General features: G+C 36.4%; 1 protein-coding gene across 1 annotated transcript in view; it reads right to left on the reverse strand.

The window, feature by feature from the left end:
• Positions 1-20,358, reverse strand: part of VPS13B (vacuolar protein sorting 13 homolog B) — a 583,949-nt gene that overhangs the window by 432,363 nt on the left and 131,228 nt on the right. Inside the window, exons 18-20 of the mRNA XM_023763624.1 lie at positions 13,336-13,470; positions 12,871-12,888; positions 12,403-12,576 (exon numbers count right to left, since the gene is read on the reverse strand). Coding sequence (XP_023619392.1) covers positions 12,403-12,576; positions 12,871-12,888; positions 13,336-13,470 — 327 coding nt within the window. The remainder of the gene's footprint in view (positions 1-12,402; positions 12,577-12,870; positions 12,889-13,335; positions 13,471-20,358) is intronic.

Genomic DNA, 20,358 nt, shown 5'->3' on the forward strand with positions numbered 1-20,358 from the left:
AATTCAGTAAGGCTTGTAGGGGAAAAATGTGCTTCAATCGAAAAGTTCTGCATTGTTTAGAGTACACCCTTCCAGGTTATCTGAGTCTGATTCTATGGACTCTGCACATTTCACTGCCTTTGAGCTTTCTTACATCTGTAAACTGATAGCTATGCAAAATTATTCTCAACTATAAAAGCAAATAAATTCTGTCAGGTAGAAGCTAAATCGACCTCTCTTCTCCACTGCAGAAGAAGCTAGCTTTGTACCCATTTTCAAATTTGTCACAGTATCACTAATCTCTTTATTCAGATCTCCTCTGAGCTAGATGTAACACCTCTCTGGTGCTCTCATTGAGAATGAGATTTAAAATCTTTAACATTTGTCCATTTTATTTTGAACAGTCATGATTGTCTGAAGTCATAATTTTACTTTTTTTAAAAACCATTCTTTAACAGACTAAGTCAGACTACATTTTTGTCCCACAGAACAATTTAGAAATGAAATGATGTGGGCCTATAGACATAGGGCTACGCCCAAATGGCAAAAACCATTTCCTTTGATCCATATTCTACTTACCAAATACCTATCATGTACTTGTCATGATCCCTAACCTTAGAAACTCCTAGTTTCACGGGGAAGAAATCCTATAAACAGTTATGACTGTCTGCCATGTGATATGGTCAAAGTGCTGTGATGATGCTTAGAAGGGAGTAAATGATTGGGAAAGGACGGAGAGGAAGGGGAAGAGTAAGAGCAAAGGTCTGAAGAAGGTAAAAATAAAACACTCAGAAAATTGCTCAAACTCTCACACATTAATGGACAACTGGCCCACGTCATTTATTTACAAAACAACGCAATAACATAAGGGTATACTGAGTATACTGTACTGACTTAAAGGGACGCCAAAGCTAGCTGTGGAATCAAGTTTCTTCCAGAGGAATGGAACAGTTAGAGGAAGAGGCAGGTAGCAAATGCTAATGTGAATATCACTCCTAAGTGTTTTTGCAAATCTACTCCTACTGGTTCACTAAGGCTTCCTACTCTCATTTCAGCCATATGACAGCTACATACGGTCAACTTCAAAATCTTGACAGGAAGTGCAAAAATAAAAACTTACCTTAAAGACATGTCATTTTCTAAAATAAACTTAAATAATAAATAGTTACGACCTTTTGCTCCATATATAAATATACAAAACATTACACATTTTATAGTGCGTTCATGTTACACTCTGAAATATTTCTTGTAATTCACTATTTACAAAGTGAAGATACTACATATTTACTTTGAATACATTTCCTTTTACTAAACAAGCAGTAAAAAAAAATGCAAAATTCTGACCTTGTTCTATAAAAGAGGGAAACAACTGGTCACCCACAAGGCTCAAGGGATTTGTCACATTGGCTTCCTTCCAGAATGTGGGCCCTTTCAAAGGAGCAAGAAAGTAATTTCCTGTTGCTTTGGAGTCTGTTCCTGACTCCTAGCATCATGGCATCCAGGAGACATTTCAAGCTGGAAAGAGATTAGATTCTTCTACTGAGTGAAGGATTTGCTGCTCCTACGTCAGAACTGCATACCCACAGGCTTAGAGAGTTTAGTTGAAGAAAAACTTAAAGTGCATAGGGATTAGGTAGATGCAGAGAACAAGGTAAGAAAAAAACCTTAAACTGAATGAAAGTTAATTAATATACAGTACTATATTGTACAGAGTAATTAATACTTCATGCTAACCTTATGTTTTACAATTTACAATGTACTTGAGAATATAGTTTAATTTAACCTACAAAACAAGCCTAGCAACCAGATAAGAATATCCTCTTTTTACAGATGAGAAACACCACTCAATGAGGTGACTTACTCAAAGTAATATAGTTTACAATGGATAAATTCGAACTTGGAATATAAGCTTTTTTATAATTCATTCATTCTTTCAGCCTTAATGTTTATATGCCTTTCTCCTCAATATATTAGAAGTTCCTCTATAGCAGAGACTTCCATACATCATATTTCTGCACACAGAAAACTTGCAATAAACAGTTGTTGCATAAACAAACCAATGAATGATTATAGTAAAAAAAAAAAAAAGGCAAACAAATGAAAATGGCAAAGAAATTCTAAAATATATTACTTCAGGGGCAGGGAACCATTTTTCGGCAAGAGTCATTTGGATATTTATAACATTCGTGAGCCATACAAAATTATCAACTTAAAAATTAGCCTGCTATATTTGGTCAAACATTTCATTAACTCACTCCTAATGCCTTGGCAGGGCCAGACCAAATGATTTCACAAGCCTTATACAGCTCGCGGGCCTATGTAGCCCGCGGGCCAGATGTTCCCTACCCGTGCTTTACTTCAATAAAGATGAATTTGAGAATCAACAACAACACACAACAACATCATGATTTGAAAAAAAAAATGTTTTAAATATATAGCTGCTTTAATATGTACATAAACATATGTTTTCAATATATCTGTAAATTCCCTTAATTACTATTCTAAGCAGAAATTTACATTTCCTGTACTTAAAAACATTGTACTGTGCAAAATATTTATTAAACTTTTTACAAAACTAATTATCATCAAAATGCATTTTGTAAATAGTTTACAAACCTTTCAGTGTGTGTGTGTGTGTGTGTGTGTGTGTGTGTCTAAACAGAAGAAAACAATTTTTAAGAAAACAATTTTTAATTGGCAGGATAAAAAATTATCTGTACTACAAATGCAACATTGTCAAAAGGCTATGTCCTGGTTGACAATCATAATCCTATAGATATTGTTTACATTATGATTAAAAATCACTTTGCTTCTATATTCCCACAACCAGTTCGTATGGTAAAGAGATCAGTAAACTTACTTTTATGCGTAACATCTTTAACATTTGCTCCCCTTTCTGTGCTTGTGATTAAATGTAACATTTTGAAATCCCAAAGTTCTGAGAAAAACATAAATCCTTGTCTCACAGCTGCTGTTTGACTCTGGAAACACATGCATTTTCTTTTCAAGCATCTACCATCAAAACTCCCAAAGGGCTTGGACTGGAGAACACCTGCATCTCTTCATTTAGTTTCAATAACAGAGTCTAAACTCCAAAATTACAAAAATAGACGCTCTGTTCAGCTGTAGTTACATTTTGCCCCTAATTCCCGTGAACAAAATGCTAGGAGCATGAAATCATTCAGGCAAGCTCTGTCATCAAGAGGATAAGATTTTTTGCACCAGAAGCCCAGTGGGAACACGATAGAAAACTGGCAACAATTACAGATAAAGTACATAGTAAAGTCCTCAGGGAGGAAAGAGGAAATGTAATAAGATAGATGGGTATAATTTTTACACATTTATGCCCAAACCACAAATGTGAATTGTCTTTAATTGCTACAATATATAAGCATTCTTACTCATGTGTCCTGTCAAAAATACTGAAAACATAACTTCAAGGCAATTCACTTAGTTCTACATTGGAAGGAGAATTTTTTGAACAAAAAAATATTCTCCATAAATTAAAATTTACAATCTAAAATACTGTCTCCATTTAAAAAACTACCAAACAATTCATATTCTATCCAACCAATTCTGAATGGTGAAATAAGAGCATATACTAGTATGTTTACTGGTATGTTTTAATCAAGAGAGAGACACTTCCCCCCTCCCCAATTTAACTATGAATTTTCAGAGACCAGAACTGTAATAGTGACTTTCCTTTCAACAACAATGATCAAAAGTTGCCTATGTTTAATCAGTAAATATTGTAATAACTTTTAGTAGGTCAATCTACTAAAGTTAAAAACTTTATTTCTAAAACTAGTTATAATGGGAAATAGAAAGATGGGCTTAAACTATATTATATTTAAACTAGCGACTCGGTGCACAAATTCGTGCATGGGTGGGGTCCTGCCGGCCCACCCCCTGGTTGAACTCCAGGTCAAGGGGACAATTTGTATACTAGCCTTTTATTATACAGGATTATTATATAGGATGACATTCTAGGAAGAACACTTGTTTTCCATTATTTGATAATAATATCATAATCATCACATAATTCTACTTTTTTAATCTTAGAAATATTTTGGTTTTTATATATTAAAATCAAAATAGCGTATTCATCTCATTGTTCTCATACAAGCAACTTGTATAAGCCAAAAACATACTTTAAAAGCTATCTTTTTATTAACAGTGGATCAAAATCAATTAGATGAAATTTCATAGAATAACTGTAAAATTCTTCAAGCAAATTCATAAACTCATGTAGACATATAAAATATGGAAAGCTGTCTTTAGAGTATTTTATGTGAGGGGAAAAACTCTGGCTTCCAGTGACACATAAATTCAAGACAAATAGTAACTAAATACAAGTTCACTATACAAATCTTCCCTGAGAAATAAACTTTGTACTTTGTGTTGGATTGCATTAAATTTTAAAAGAGACATTTTCAAACAAGTAGTGGAAGTAATCAGTATGACAATGAATCTGAAGACAAATCATATGGGAAATGACTAAAATAAATTTAATATATTTATGCTGGACTATTTAAATTTAAACAAGAAAATATTTTGTAGAACATCTACCACATGCAGCAAGAAAGAAGGAGAATTGAGCTAGTGCTGAAACTGACAGCATTAAGAGAGAAGTTTTTAATGGTGCCACTAATTGAAATAAGCGAATAATGGAGTATGAAATGGAGTGGGGGAATTATATTGAGTTGAATTATAAATGAACTAGGCACCATTAAAATATACATAGGGATATAGAGGTGGTTGACATTTGGAGTCGGGATCTCAAAGGAAAATGGTTGGTTGCTGAAAACAGGAGCGTTTGAGTATATAATCCAAATAGGAAGGTGAGGACCAATGCATAATCAATCTTGGAAAGAACCTATATTTAACGCACAAAAGAAACATATTTGAGGTGAGAAATGGGGGTAATTCAGCAAGGAGAACCAGAAAACTACATTGTTCTGGGTCAAAAATTCTGAGCCTAAGATTTTTACCCTATAACTATGTCTTGAATGCTGTAGAAGATCGGAGACTCCAGAGTCAAAGGACTGTATTATTCATAGCACAGCATGCAACGTGAGTATCAACATCATTTGCATCAGTTTCCTTTATCCCCAGGTTCTACAGAGATGACAACAAAAATGTATCCAGATGGGTGACTGCACATGCAGTGGAATGCATGATAAGAAATGAACCCTGAATTGAGGAACCTAATCTGTTATAATGGGCAGTAAGCATGCCTTCCATTGCCTTCAGAGGGAGATACCAGTTCTATCTTCCAAGACTGTCAACACAAACACAAACATCCTTGAAGTGACAGTCCAGAACAAAGGGTATGAGCACTTCCATTCACAAGGTAAGCAAAAACATGGAAGACTTACAGAGAGTTGTCTCAGTACCTGACAGCCAAGAAACTAAGGCTGCAAAAGAAAGGGTATGGTCATATGATAAATGCCAAAGACTAACGAGGATGAATACTGAGAAAGAGAAATAAAGTTAAGAAAGATAAGATAATAATGGATTTTGTAGGGTATATTTAGAGCTGATCAATTATTTCATGTCACTTTTAGGACTAAAACCAGACTAAAAAAATGACAGTTATAGTCCAATGAACAGAGGATACAATAGAATATGAACTATTGATCCCTAGACACTGGTAGATACTCTCTCCAACGATAGAAATACACAGAAGAAGTAGAAGTGTTATTGTCATAATTAGCCAGTTAATATTAATAACAGGAAGAGAGAAAAGGGGAGACCACACATGATAAGCATGGTCATCTGTGCAGCTTCACGAGGAAGCTACAGCTTCCTACTCCCCAGGGAACCACTAGTTCATTCCCTGCGGATCACTGGGGGAAGAGATCAAACAAAAGGGGAGATGAGTGCATGCACAGTAAAGTAGGGATGATACAGGAAGGCACTCCCTATCAGTCTAGCCTGGGGATCAATGGATAGACTAGAAGGGTGGAGCCATTGCAAGCTCGTGAAATCTTGGAAGGTTAAGAGGCCCAGACAAAGAGTTCCCGTGCACCTTGTTCCCTTTTCTCTCTTGCTCCGTGACATGCACTCACCAGAGCACTTGCCTCCATAGCCACGTGGCTTTAAGCAGACAAATGGCCCATGGCCATGGGGACCCCGCACACAATGGACTGCAGCTGGGGACACAAGCAAAGCCAGATGCTGGACTGAACTCTACTCTAATATGGAACAGAAATTCTGGGCAGTGGCCTTAATTCTGCTGAAGACAAGACTGGACTTCTTCCACAGTGAGATGGATGGAGATGGGATGCTGGAGGGAAACTCCTAATTTTACATATCAATAAAGCTTTCCACAAAACCCTATCATCCCGTGGGGGCCTAAAGAAATTCTTTTCTTCTTGGCACTTCAAGAACTCCACTTCCACTAACAAAAGGAGGAAGAAACATAGGGATAGAAAAAGGAAGGAGGTTACAGTGTATTAAGAACATACTATTTATCTGTCAATACATTCATTCATTCAACAAATGATCTCTCAAGCATTCCCTATGTGCCAAGTAATGTCTAGGCCAGTGGTTCTCAACCTTCCTAATGCCGCAACCCTTTAATACAGTTCCTCATGTTGTGGTGACCCCCAACCATAAAATTATTTTCGTTGCTACTTCATAACTGTGATTTTGCTACTGTTATGAATCGTAATGTAAATATCTGATATGCAGGATGTATTTTCATTGTTACAAATTGAACATAATGAAAGCATAGTGATTAATCACAAAAACAGTATGTAATTATATATGTGTTTTCCGATGGTCTTAGGCGACCCCTGTGAAAGGATCATCCAAAGAAGTCGCGACCCACAGGTTGAGAACCGCTGGTGTAGGCCCTGGAGATAATGACTAACTCTGCCCTCACAGGACTCACTGTCAAATGATGAAGACAGACAGCATTCAAATCACACAACTAAATAAATATACACTATCATTAAGTGTTATGAAAGTATAGTGAACTATAAAAATGAATGTAACGAAGGCACTTAATCAAATTTGTTGCTGGGGAGAGGAGAAAGGCAGCATTAGTGAAGGTTTCCCTGAAGAGGTAGCCATTGAGCTAGGATCTTAAGACTGATTTAAACAGGTATAAAGGGAAAGAGTAAGGAGAGGTGTGAGAATCCCAGACAGAGAAAACAGCATACGCAAAAGCATAGTCACCACTGAGAAACTAAAACAAGGCCAAGCTATCTGAAGCACATGGAGCAAGGAAGACACATAAAGAGGACTCAACACTGACTTGGAAATTAAAATGGATGACTTCTAACTTCCTTTATTCTAAGTTTACAGGACTTTGTAATCATTTTATATTCCTAAATAGCAGACACCCCAAAATTTATTTATACATTAACTAGAGGTCTGGTGCACAGATTCATGCACTGGTGGGGTCCCTCAGCATGGCCTGTGCCCTCTCACAATCCGGGACGCCTCAGGGGATGTCAACTGCCGCCTTGGCTTGGTAGTGCGCTGCCGTGGAGGCAGGAGAGGCTCACACTGCCGCAGCTGCGCTTGCCAGCCCTGAGCCCAGCGTCTGGCACCCGTCAGTCAGCTGAGCAGCGTTCCCGCTGTGGGAGCACACTGACCACCAGGGGGCAGCTCCTGCGTTGAGCGTCTGCCCCCTGGTGGTCAGTGTGCATCATAGCAACCAGTCAAACGGTCGTTCGGTTGCTTAGGCTTTTATATATATAGATATCAGCGTTAACAGACTCAGAACTTTTTAACAAGCAGAATCTGTTATAAATCATAGGCAAATACAGTATATGAAAAAGAGTCAAAGTCTATATTTAAAAGATAAAATAAGAAAAATGTTTAGAACTCACCTTAAAATAGTTTACATACATCAATTATAGTCACCAAGTTCTTCTACCTCTGAAGGAGCCAAAGAAGCATCTAGTTTCTCTATGTGACCCCTAACATCTACATAAATGTAAGAAACAGAAGTGTATTGAATGGTTCCTGTCCATACTAACATGAATACAGAATGTGGGCTGGCACTCTAGACCCTACAGAGGCTTCAGCCACTTTGAGGCAATCAGTCAGTGGATCAGAAAATACAATGAAGGGTGAAAGAGGAAAAAGTGCAAAGGGAGTAGCTGAGACGTTGGAGGGAAAGCAGTGCTGTGAAACCATGAAAATGTGGCTCTTCAGATGATGCTTAATATGAAGTAAGAAAGGAGCTCCTTAAAGATCAGGACTTGCAAAGCTGGGGGATGCCATGTTCAGCAATGTGGACCCAAAGGTTATATGATAAATAGAAATAGCCTAGGGCAGTGGGGAAATGGTATATGGTTAGAAGCCCCAGGTTCAAGTTCAGAGTCTGACAGGCTAGGTACTTGTACAATTTCTAGGCCTCTATTTTTCCTCCTCTGTAAGACAGAAATTACATTTGCTGTGCTAAATACAGTCTTGTTTTGTAAACAGATATAAGAATGTATATGACAGTAATTTTTAAATTATAAAAGTACTATTTTTACAATGAGTTTCACTGATACCATGAATATTTTTTGTCACATAAAAACCTAATTCATATTTATAAAGCTGTCCATTCCCTTACATTCTGAAGTCAAAGTAAAAAACTCTGCCTCTTTATCCTAACTAAGCTACTCTCAAAACTCACATCCTAATTGACTTCTATACTCTATCCACAAGCTGGCTCCCAGTTTGACAATGCCCTCAATTTGGAAGCATATGAACAAAGACAGCGGTCTTGCACACATCATGACTTGACAGGAGGAAGCCCGTTAGAATGATCATCAGGCTCCTGTAAAATACACTTACTATTCTACATTCAAATACCTCTCATGGAAATTCTATAAATCTAAGGGGAAAGTTCATTAACAACCTCACCTGGATTTCTGTCTGTCTGTGAAGGAATCAGCAGAGATTACTTGTACTTCCCTTTAATTATATTTCGCCTAGAATTTAACTAACCAGAATCTTTTTTTAAAAACATTAGGGAAGATCCCTACGTCATTTCCCTTAGGTGTTCCAGCCTCAAAAAAAAGGATATGTAATTATCACTTGCTTGCTCATCCATTCATTAAATATTTGTTGATAGCATACTATATGTGGATGGTTTTAGATACTAGGAATACAGCGGTGACCAAAAAAGACAAAAACTCCTGACTAAATGAAGCATAAATTCCAATAGCACAAGAAAAAAAGAAAAGCAGCCCTGGCCAGTTCATAGTAGCATCATACACTGAAAGGTTGCAGGTTTGATTCCCGGTCAGGGCACATACCTAGTTTGCAGGTCCGATACTTGGTCAGGGCTCATATGAGAAGGTAACCCATCAATGTCTGTCTGTCTGTCTGTCTGTCTCTCTCTCTCTCTCTCTACCTCCCTCCCTCCCTCCCTCCCTCAATAAGTACTCAGAAAAACTAAAGAAGAGCAGGGAAATAAGACGTTTCTATGCGTGTGTGCATGCACATGTGTATAAGAAAAATAGAAAAAAAATGTATAATACAAGCCAGGAAAATACTTGCTGAAAGAGTGATATTTCAGTAAAGGCTTGACAAATTGTTAATGAATTATTTCTTCATTTAAAATTTATTTATGATTTGTCTGTAATATCAGATACACACGCACACACACACACACACACATACACACACCTCCAATTTAAATCTTATTACAGGAACATAAGATTATTCAATAGTATTTTTAAACTGACTTTAAAAATTAATGTTTATGAGCTCTCTCAAAACCATATCATAAATACCTAAGCCATGAATGTGGGTGGCAGTACCAAGGTGAATGGAAAATTTAAATTTAAAAAATGCCCTAAATAAAATAGGGGAATGTAGTTTAAATAAAAACATATTACATTTTAGGATTAAAACATACCCAAGGGAATATTTTCAAAGCACCAAATACATGATCACATTAAAATTTTACACATAAATCCATAAACATATTACTAAACATTAATGTTGAAGACTAGGTAAATTCCTCAATAGCAAGAAAAAATTGTAAAACTTTACCCTAGAAATATCACAAGTAGAATTTTTTATAATAGTTTACTTTTAGACCTATATAATAGATTAGAAATGCAACATTTTGGTGAATCCAGAAATTCATTTAAATTACAAAGAATATAAATATTGTTATGAGAAATATCAGATTATTATTTGAATAAGTTTGACACATTGATTCATTCTAACTGTATATGGCAAAACAATAAACACAGAGTCCCTCTCCAAGAGTATATGGTAGACATAAACAAGCTTACTCCCTTCTTAGATATCAAAATTCTAACCATGTGATCTGGTCATTTCAATAACATTTCAATGATATGATGATTTGAAAACAAAATCTATCAAAAATTACTATATGAATAATTACATAAAGAAGTTTACCAGATAGCATATTTAAGGAACACTATTAAAAAGGCATTAACAAACTGTGATGTTTATTTAACCACAAATCTCTTCTCTTTAAAACAGGGGGTAGCTAACTCACACAGGCTAAATTTGGCCCCGCCTCCAGTTTTTTTTACTATATATATTTTTTAATCCTCACCTGAGGATACGTTTTTATTGATTTGAGAGAGAGAGAGAGAGAGAGAGAGAGAGAGAGAGAGAGAGAGATCGGTTGTCTTGCATACTGGCCCTGACCGGGAATCCAACCCGCAATCTTTTGGTCCATGGGACGATGCTCCGACCAACTGAGCCACCTGGCCAGGGCCCCCTCCAGTTTGGGGGAATTAAAGTTTTATTAGAACACAGTCACACCCATTTATTAACATACTATCTATGGCTATTTTTGTGATGTAACATCGGAACTGAGTTGCTGAGATAGGTTATGGTCCACAAATTCTAATAGTCATTTGGCCCTTTATTAAAATGTTTACCAAACCCTGTCTTAAAAAATTGATAAAACCTTACCCGTAACCACATTTTTAGTTTGGGCTTTGCCTCATCCTCACATTTTTTCCTTAGAATTCCATACCTATTCTCATCAGGCTGGTAAGTTCTTTTTGAGGAGTGTGTCTTTAGCAGCCTGTTCACAGTGGGTCCTCAGACTTACCTTTCAAATAATATGTCCAGTTTCTAATGTGGATGCCATTCAGCTGTAAATGCTACTGTAACAATATTCATCTTTCAAATGTTTTCTGTATCCCTGTGTATATGCACTTGTGCAACACTTTGAATATTTGAATATCCATTTAGCCTCTGTCTAGTCAGTTAATTACAAATCTTTTCATGGCTTCTACTTTGAACTTAGTACAGTAATGTTTAACATGTTTCCTGTAAGTTGTAATACCTGTTAATGTTAACAGAACTTTACTCTTAGGCAACTATTCTAAACCACTTCCTCACTTGGCCAATTAATTCTAAAGAAAAATTTCAGACCCCCTATCCTTTTAAGAAATCTGTATATAGCTATCTTATTTCTAGCCTCACTGAGTGACCACCTTGGCTGTATTAACCACACTAGAGGCCCAATGCATGAAAATTCGTGCAAGAATAGGCTTCCTTCCCCTGACTGCCGGCACTGCCTTCACTACAGCTGGAGCCACCTTCCTGCCTTTCCTCTCGCCCGGAGACACCCTTCTGCATTCCCATGCTGCCCAGAGGCCCCGAGCGGCTGGAGCGATGCGGAACACCTGCACCATGGCAACAATGCAAGCATCCCGCCCCCAGCCGCTTGGCACCTGCATATGCAAATTAACCCGCCATCTTTGTTGGGTTAATTTGTATACACACTCCTGATTAGCTGTTGGGTGTCGTGGAGGTACGGTCAATTTGCATTTTTCTCTTTTATTAGTGTGGATACTGCTGATATTGGTCTCAAGTAACCATATCTTTTTTTCTGCAGTTTTTGTTGACCTTTCTGATATCTCCTCTCTACATGAAAAGTGTGGCTCTGCTATTATGATGTTGAATAAAATGAAGTAGATTACAGGCAAAGTGCTTCTAGAGAAGATTGCAACTCAAGAAATAAGATCTTGACCTCTGAGTTTTTTCTTGGTTCCACCATCAACATCTTTTCCTTTTTTGCAAAGCTACAGGAATCCCAAACACCTAATTTTAATATGGCAAACTGGGTAACAAAGTACTACTAACTCATGAAAAGTGGTTTCTCTTTCCAGTGTTTTATATTTCTTTTACTCTTTTCTACCTATTACTTGGTATATTTTAAAACTCAGTTGGATTTAGTAGTATGAATTCTAAGTTTGCTATTCATACAACTGAATTCTCTCATATAAAATAAAATCGTTATTGCTTATACACATTATTTATCGAAGATGATACAAAAATACTTCATTTGTATTTTTAAGGAGTACAACTGCAGAGAGTACAATGAACACAAATGGTTTTTTTTTAAGTCTAATTTTAAAAGCCTTAATTTAAAAAAAAAAACAACTAAAAGAATAAAGGTAAGTTTGTACTCACCAGAGTTGTGGCAGTAGTCCATATACTGGGGAACTTGCACTGTGAAGGCTATCAAATCTGGAGCTAAGAGAGATTCTGGCTTCCTACTCTCATTGAGCCACTTGCTGCTATGAAGGTCTTTAGTGTCAGAAGGACCTTGAAGCAATGGAATCAATTTCTCTTTTCCACTCTCACCTGAATAGAAACATTAATGAAAAAAAATCTTATCAAATAAAATATAGGAGTAGCTTGAGGATGCTTATCTTAAAATATACTAACATTATAACATTTCAACTATATTTGGTAATTTTAGGTGTACATGTAGTTTTATTAAAAATTATAAAATTAAAAGCATGTTTAATTCTTTAAAAAATACATTTTCATATTTAGCTAATCAATGTAAAACATGTTCAGAAAAACTTAGAAAACAACTTGAACACACAATGCTTCAAATATTCAATGGAATCTGTACCTTATCTTTATACTTACCTACAAATTTAGCTTGTACTGAAAAAAATTAAAGACAAATAATTTAAGGGAAATATTATTAAGTAAAGTACTGATAGGAAAGTGAAGTCAATTACAACCTTAAATAGAAAAACAACTGGATTTTCTGCTTAATTTTATTATACTAACAACATTTTAATTTAATTTTAATGTCATATATATGTACCTACTATTTTTCCCAAAAGTATAAGAATAAACTTTCCTTTAATTTTTCTCCCTTATAACCATTCTTAAAACTTTTTCCTTAAATAAAACTTAATTTATTAAAGTTAACAGGTATCATCCTGGCACAATTAATAAAAAATTTTAAGTAAAATAAAAAAAATTTAAAACCTCTGATTCATAGGAACAATGAGTAAATTCTTGTTTCAGTAACGCTCCTTGTAAAATGTAAGGCCAATTCTCCTATACAGGCAATAAAGTTTTACACGGTCCAGCTGCACATACCTGGGGCTTTGGCACAAATTTTTATTGATCCCACGGTCCCAGAGGCACATTTGACCAATGATGTGCTGCAGTACTTCAATTCAACATTCTGGATTGAGCCCTCAAGAGTTGGCAGGGGATTCTTAGATTTCACACCTAATAAAAGAAAACTGCAAATGTACTAGCCGATTGAATTTAAATAATTTTTATACTCCTTCACTAAGGCATTTAAACTTAATTATACTTTAATTATCTACCTCAGATGTTCATACAGTATTTTTAGTAGGTTTCATAGTTTAGTGTTTAGGAGGTAAAAGGATGCAATTTTAAAATAAATGGTCTGAACTCTCATAACTATATTCACATAGTCAGTTCTTGATTAGTCAAGCTCAAAAAATAAAGTAAATAGTTTAAGCAAATATTTTTTTTAAAAAAACAGAAGATGTTGAAAATCATATTTGGCTTTAGAATATAGGTAAGATTTTCAGTTTTGAAGCAAATTTAACTTATGAATTTAGTTTCATTTAGGCAGAGACATTTAATTTAAACAGGAAACTTCCAGAGTAAACAGACCTCTTCAAATTATCTTGGTCAGGTAGGGTGAGGAAAGAGAAACAAGATAGCTCAAAACAGCTCCGAAGTTAAAATGCATTAGCTTATAAACAAAATTAACATACAAAATGTATATAAAAGAAAGAAAAGGTATTCTATATTAATTAACCAAAAAAGTGGATATTAATATCTCTACTATGTGCTACTTGCTAAAGGGCATAAAAGCACAGAAGGGAATAATTACCATAAAGTAAATGATAGAGAAAACAATTCAAAATGGGAGAAAGTCATTTTGGCCCTGAAGGGTAGGTGAAATTAATCAGGCAGAGACTCTTCAAGAACATTATTCTGACAATATTGCAGACTACTACAATGATAATGCTACTGATGACCAACTCTAATCAACTAACATTTACTGAGGACTTATGTGTCATGTACGTTATCTCATTTTATCCTCATAACAGGCCCATTATAAAAATGTTTATTATCCTCATTTTCAGATTGCTATTCAACGCATAGAGGGGTTAAGTAATTTTTACTCAAAGTCCTATAGTTAGTGAAAGTGTTTAAATACAACTTGATCCCATCACAGAAGACTTTACCAATCATTTTGCCGATATTCGCAAACACCTACCAACATAATTTCCCCTATTTCACATTTTGATCAAATGTATACTATCCTTCATATTTGAAACTTATTTAAGCAAACTATGATTAAGAAAACAATAAAATTTCTATGATAAATATATTAAACACTAGAGGCACAGTGCAGGAATTTGTGCACGGGTGGGTTCTGGGGGGGGGGGGGGGGGGGTCGGGGGACCTGGATGCAATCAGCCCTCCAGGCGGACGGTGGGATGCCCTTGCCAGCCCTGATCTGGATCCATCCTGCTGACATTCGTGCCAGTTGTCAAGAGCCACCTGGCGGTTGCTTTTATATTGTTTCTTCCTTGCAGAGTATCTAGGGAGTGGAAGCGGCCATGTTGCCTGAGGCCGACTTCCAGGAAGCCAACAGCACTGTCAGGATAGTGCCAGTGGCACTGGTCCATTGGTGCCTGGCCAGTTTTCCAGATTGGACCTGCAGGACTACTGAGGGAGTGAGTGGCTGCTGCCAGACTGGGGGCCAGCGGGATGGGTCTCAGCTGAGCAGCACTCCCACTGTGGGAGTGCATGACCACCAGGGGGCAGTTCCTGCACTGAGTGTCTGCCCCCTGGTGGTCAGTGTGCATCATAGTGACCGCTGGTTCCGGTTGTTCAGTCGCTTAGGCTTTTATATATATAGATAGATTATTTTGAAATCTTTTTTCTCAAACTTTAGTGTGTTCAATAAGCCCCATGATGCTCAAAGAATCTTCCTAAGATGTGGCCCAGGAATCTGCAGTTTAATTAATACACTATTTGATATGAAAATGGTTAAAGGACAACAGGTTAAGAAATACCGTCTTATGCCGAAACCGGTTTGGCTCAGTGGATAGAGCATCAGCCTGCGGACTGAGAGGTCCCGGGTTCGATTCCGGTCAAGGGCATGTACCTGGGTTGCGGGCACATCCCCGGTGGGGGATGTGCAAGAGGCAGCTGATCGATGTTTCTAACTCTCTCTATCTCTCTCCCTTCTTCTCTGTGAAAAATCAATAAAATATATTTAAAAAAAAAAAAAAAGAAAGAAATACCGTCTTACATACTAACTCGTACTTCAGCAGCAACTATTAATTTACTAATTTCTATTTGGCTATTATATAAACATGTATTGATTAGTTGTTATTTTCCAATATTCACCACCTGTATTGTTTCCATTTGAAGTGATATTTACTATCCTCAGAACAGGTTTCTAAAATGTTATGTATTTTTCTGATTTTATCATTATTTTTATCACATTTTCAAAATCTTAACAAAAAACTTAAGCAGCGGCATCTCAGAAAATTAAGTGATGTCAACAATATTTATATAAACATAGCAGTAACAGTAGTGGCAATAGTAATAGTTATTATGGCACCTAACATTCGCTAAGTACTTACTAAGTGCATTCACTATGCCTAGTTTATTTATTCATTATTCCCTTCCCTGAAAAATGGAATAGTTATTATTACTGTTCCATTTACATATGGGAAAAACCAAGTCTAAGAGAAATAATGAAAGTGGCAAGGCCTGGATCACATCTGTCCTTACAAAGGAAGCTGAGCTACCCTACATACTGAACATCATCTGCGGTTGCAGGAAGTTATAATCAGTGGGTAATTTACTCCAATCATTATGTTAGACGATGAGAAGGATACAAAATGGAATAATACCCTCCCCTAGCTCTCAAGTCTGCACAGTCAGACTCTTGTTTTGTGCTAATTTTTCAAGAAATATAAACAACCAAGATAGTGGTCAGCAGACGAGAGCACCTGAAAGATACTCTCAAGGTTCCTGATGGTGTTCGGAACCGAAACAAAAAAATGAGTTAGTTTCTGGAAAATGCAAAAGCAAAACAACAGAAATAGGCTAACATGAATTTGTTTTCAAATTATTTTATACAACTGCTGCTTCCACAGTTTACTAAAGTTTAGGACTCTACCATGAATCAAAAATGTTAGGTCTTTTTAAATATTTAACATGTTATATTTAAGACTCCAATCAGAAGATGCCTAAAACTTCTTCTAATAAAAATCTCATATTCTCATATACCTACACAAAAGTATCTTGGTTTAGACTAAAACTATTAAGAACTTAGTTCACATTATTATGATCACTACATTTCTCAGACATTTTAATTATGCATAATTTCTCCTTAAGAAAAGCCTCTTTATACTTTGTTTTTAATGCCACAAGCGTAGATTTTTAAAAAATATAGTTATATCTTTATAGACTTTAACAATGAAGAAAAGATGCTAGTAAAAAATAATCTTGGTGATGTAAACAATGGACTTTGGGTGATTATGATGTGTCGATGGAAGTTCGTGAATTCTAACAAATGTACCACTCTGTGGGGGTTGCTGATACTGGGGGGTGCTATGCAGGAATGGAGGCAGAAGGTATATGGAAAATTTCTGTACCTTCCCTCAATTTTGTTGTGAACTGCTTTAATATTATCCTCCTGTTATTATTACCTATAAGTTAAAAGATGAACTGATGACAATCACAAAGAAAAGTGGCCACGGGTAATTACAGTAAGAAGCAAGTAGATCTGCAATAAGCCATGGAAAGAGAATTAAAGGAACCAGGTAGTTCAGAGGAGAAGAATGCAGATGAGGCCAAAAAGATGAGTGACTGAGAGTCTATCAAATGACTACAGAGCCTTTCCCTTACCTCACGCAGGCATGCAAGTGAGAACCTACATTCATTCCGGTAAAAGACTGAAGGGTTTACTCTGGAGAGGTTAAACCAGAAGAATTTTGGACCAGAGGGACCATTCTAAAAAGGGAGATTGTCTAAAAATCTATAAAGAGCATATGCATGGGATGAGAACTCCTTTTCTTTTAGTCCTAAGAACTCTGAGAACCAGTCACATAAACTCCAGAAAAGAAACAGAAGGATTTCTCACTGAAAAGTGGCAAATTCAAGAAAAACAAAACAGAGATACTAATAAATGATTATCCCCCAAAAACAACAAAAAATGAGTTAGTAAAAATAATCAAAAAGTGTATATGGATTTTATTTAGAGGCAAATATCAAAGAATAAACAAAAAATAACTGCCTCTAAAAAAAAATGTGATGATGATAAAGGGCCCAGAAGACTACTCTTTTTGTTACAAGCCTTATTATCCTATATCCTATATAATAAAAGCCTAATATGCTATGTGTCCGGTTGTCCAGTCGTCCATTCATTCATTCAACCAATCAAAACGTAATATGCTAATGGTATGCTAAGGGCATGCAACCACTCGCTATGACAAGCACTGACCACCAGGGCCAGACAGTCGACCAGTCACTATGACATGCACTGACCACCAGGGGGCAGACGCTCAATGCAGGAGCTGCCCCCTGGTGGTCAGTGTGCTCCCACAGGGGAGCCCCATTCAGCCAGAAGCCAGGCTCACGGCTGGTGAGCGCAGCGGCAGTGGCAGGAGCCTCTCCTGCCTCTGCAGCAGTCGGACATCCCCTGAGGGCTCCCAGACTGCGAGAGGGCAAAGGCCAAGTTGAGGGACACCCCCCCCCCCACCGAATGCATGAATTTTGTGCACCGGGCCTCTAGTAATTTAATAAAATGAAACAAAAGGTCATTTAGTACACCTGAGCAAGCAGAACACACACTAGATACACAAAAATAATAAGACAGTGAACCAATTATAAAGGTTTCTGAAAGAAGGAAGAAATAAATTATTTTTTTAAATGCACTGAAGCCCTGGACAGTGTTGTTCAGTGTTTAGAGTTTTAGACAGTGTGAGAGACAACAAATGGATCCAATGGATGTGTTTCTCTCACATAGATATCTGTCTATCTCCCTCCCTCCCTCCCTCTCTCTCTTTCTCTCTCTCTCTCCACTCCCTCCCTCCCTTCCACTCCCCCTAAAAGTCAATGGAAAAATAGCCTCCTCGGCTAAGGATTAAAAAAAAAACACAAAATGCACTGAAGTGATAGCCATTTAGAGTTGTTAAGGAGCGTTACCCAAAATAACAACAGAAAAGTGCTTCCAAATGATTGATAATATAGCAAGAGGTAGGCATTATTCTTTCATGGGAAGAATAAATGGAGAAAGTAAACTGAGAGGAAGATTTATCACATAAAAATAAAGTGTAACTCTAAACAAAAGTAGCTGGCTAGGCAAGAAAATACAAGGTATACCAAGAAAGCTGGTTGGTTCCAAGACTCAGTAGACAACAAAGATTACAAATGGCTCCCTCTAATAACACAAGCAAACAGGACACACAAAAAATGAAAAAGGTAGTGTTTGTTTTGTTAACATTGTTTATAATGATGATTTCATTGTTTTTAACATGAAAAAGTAAATGAAGTGACATTCTAATTTAAGCCAAATTATCAGGGTAATAAAAAAATCATGTAATATTATCAACAGAATATAAAATCTAACCATTGAACTATAATTAATTAAATAGTGTGAAATAAAAAGTAATCTCAAAAGTGTAGCTCACAGTGATATTTAGGTGACAGAATTCATCTTTAAATATTCACAAGGAACAAAACACGAAGTCTTACTTCCCACTGTTCCACCCTCACTTGCACCTCAGCAATCCCTGTGCATACTGCTCTAACTACTAGTAGAAAGGGAGGCAGCAAGCATTTACTGACCAACATGTATCTACAGATCAGCTTCTCTCTTTACATTTTTTTAACATCAACAATAGCAAATAAATATTAGACAACTAGACTCAGCTTCACACGGACAGAATGAGCAAAGAGATACCTTAGTTTAAATCCATACATTCTAGTACCTCGTTTATTACTTGGTTTTTTTTTAATGTTTTTATTGATTTCAGAAAAAGAAGGGTCCTTAAAAGATAAGAGCTTAGAGAATCTGTATACCACATTCCAATTCCACACTTCTTGTCGCCACCTTCTTGGTGATTAAAAGCCAAGCCTATTGATAACTGAGGTTGCTACAGCCCATTAGGATAGTCAAAGTTTAAGTGCCTGCTTACCACTCTTGCAGTTTCCTCCTTGTTTTAGACATCTTCCCCCCTTTCTTGAAGGTTCAGCATGTCACTTAGAATTAAATGTTATACACTATGTAGCACGGGTGTTTGCAGAGGAAAGGTTTTCATGCCACGCTGCCAGGCACAGAAGTCATGCCATGCTATGTATATGTTTCTTAAGTAAATGTAGCTAATAAATGAATTTTCTTCTCCCTATGATTTCACTCATGATAGAGGAGGAAACAACAAGTATTTTTTTTTTAGGTAAAACACTGCGGAGTATGCAGAGATATTATACACATTATGAAACCCAACATGTACTTAATACTGTGTTAGCTTCCTTGAAAGTGAGTACAAATCACTAGCTACCTTACAGAGTAATCCTTAAGAGAGCACCTGGCATGTAAACATTCAGTAAATGTTAGCTAGTACATTCTCATTATTGGTACTATTACTACAAACAATACAACCTTGTATTAGGGAAGTTCAGTTTACATACATTAAAAAGTAATGAGGGAATGTACTGAACGATACACTAATCACTAGACCTTTATTCAATATAAACTCTGCCATCAAATAGCTCTGAAATTTTGATTTAAAACCTCTGTAGCTCAGTTTCCTCATCTAAAAAAAAAAAGGAGTGGCTAGTTTTGATTATGATAAAGATAGCTTTTACTCTAGAATCCAGTAATTAGCAACAGAGGAAGGAGATTAAACACTACATAATGTGATATAAAAAAGAAAAGTGGCTGTGAAGGGAAAAATCTTTTCATATACCATCAGTATTTTTTTTAATATATTTTTATTGATTTTTTACAGAGAGGAAGGGAGAGAGATAGAGAGTTAGAAACATCGATGAGAAAGAAACATAGATCAGCTGCCTCCTGCACATCTCCTACTGGGGATGTGCCTGCAACCC

The sequence above is a fragment of the Myotis lucifugus genome, unplaced genomic scaffold (genome assembly GCF_000147115.1).
Source record: "Myotis lucifugus unplaced genomic scaffold, Myoluc2.0 scaffold_294, whole genome shotgun sequence".
NCBI classification, from domain to species: Eukaryota; Metazoa; Chordata; class Mammalia; order Chiroptera; family Vespertilionidae; genus Myotis; species Myotis lucifugus.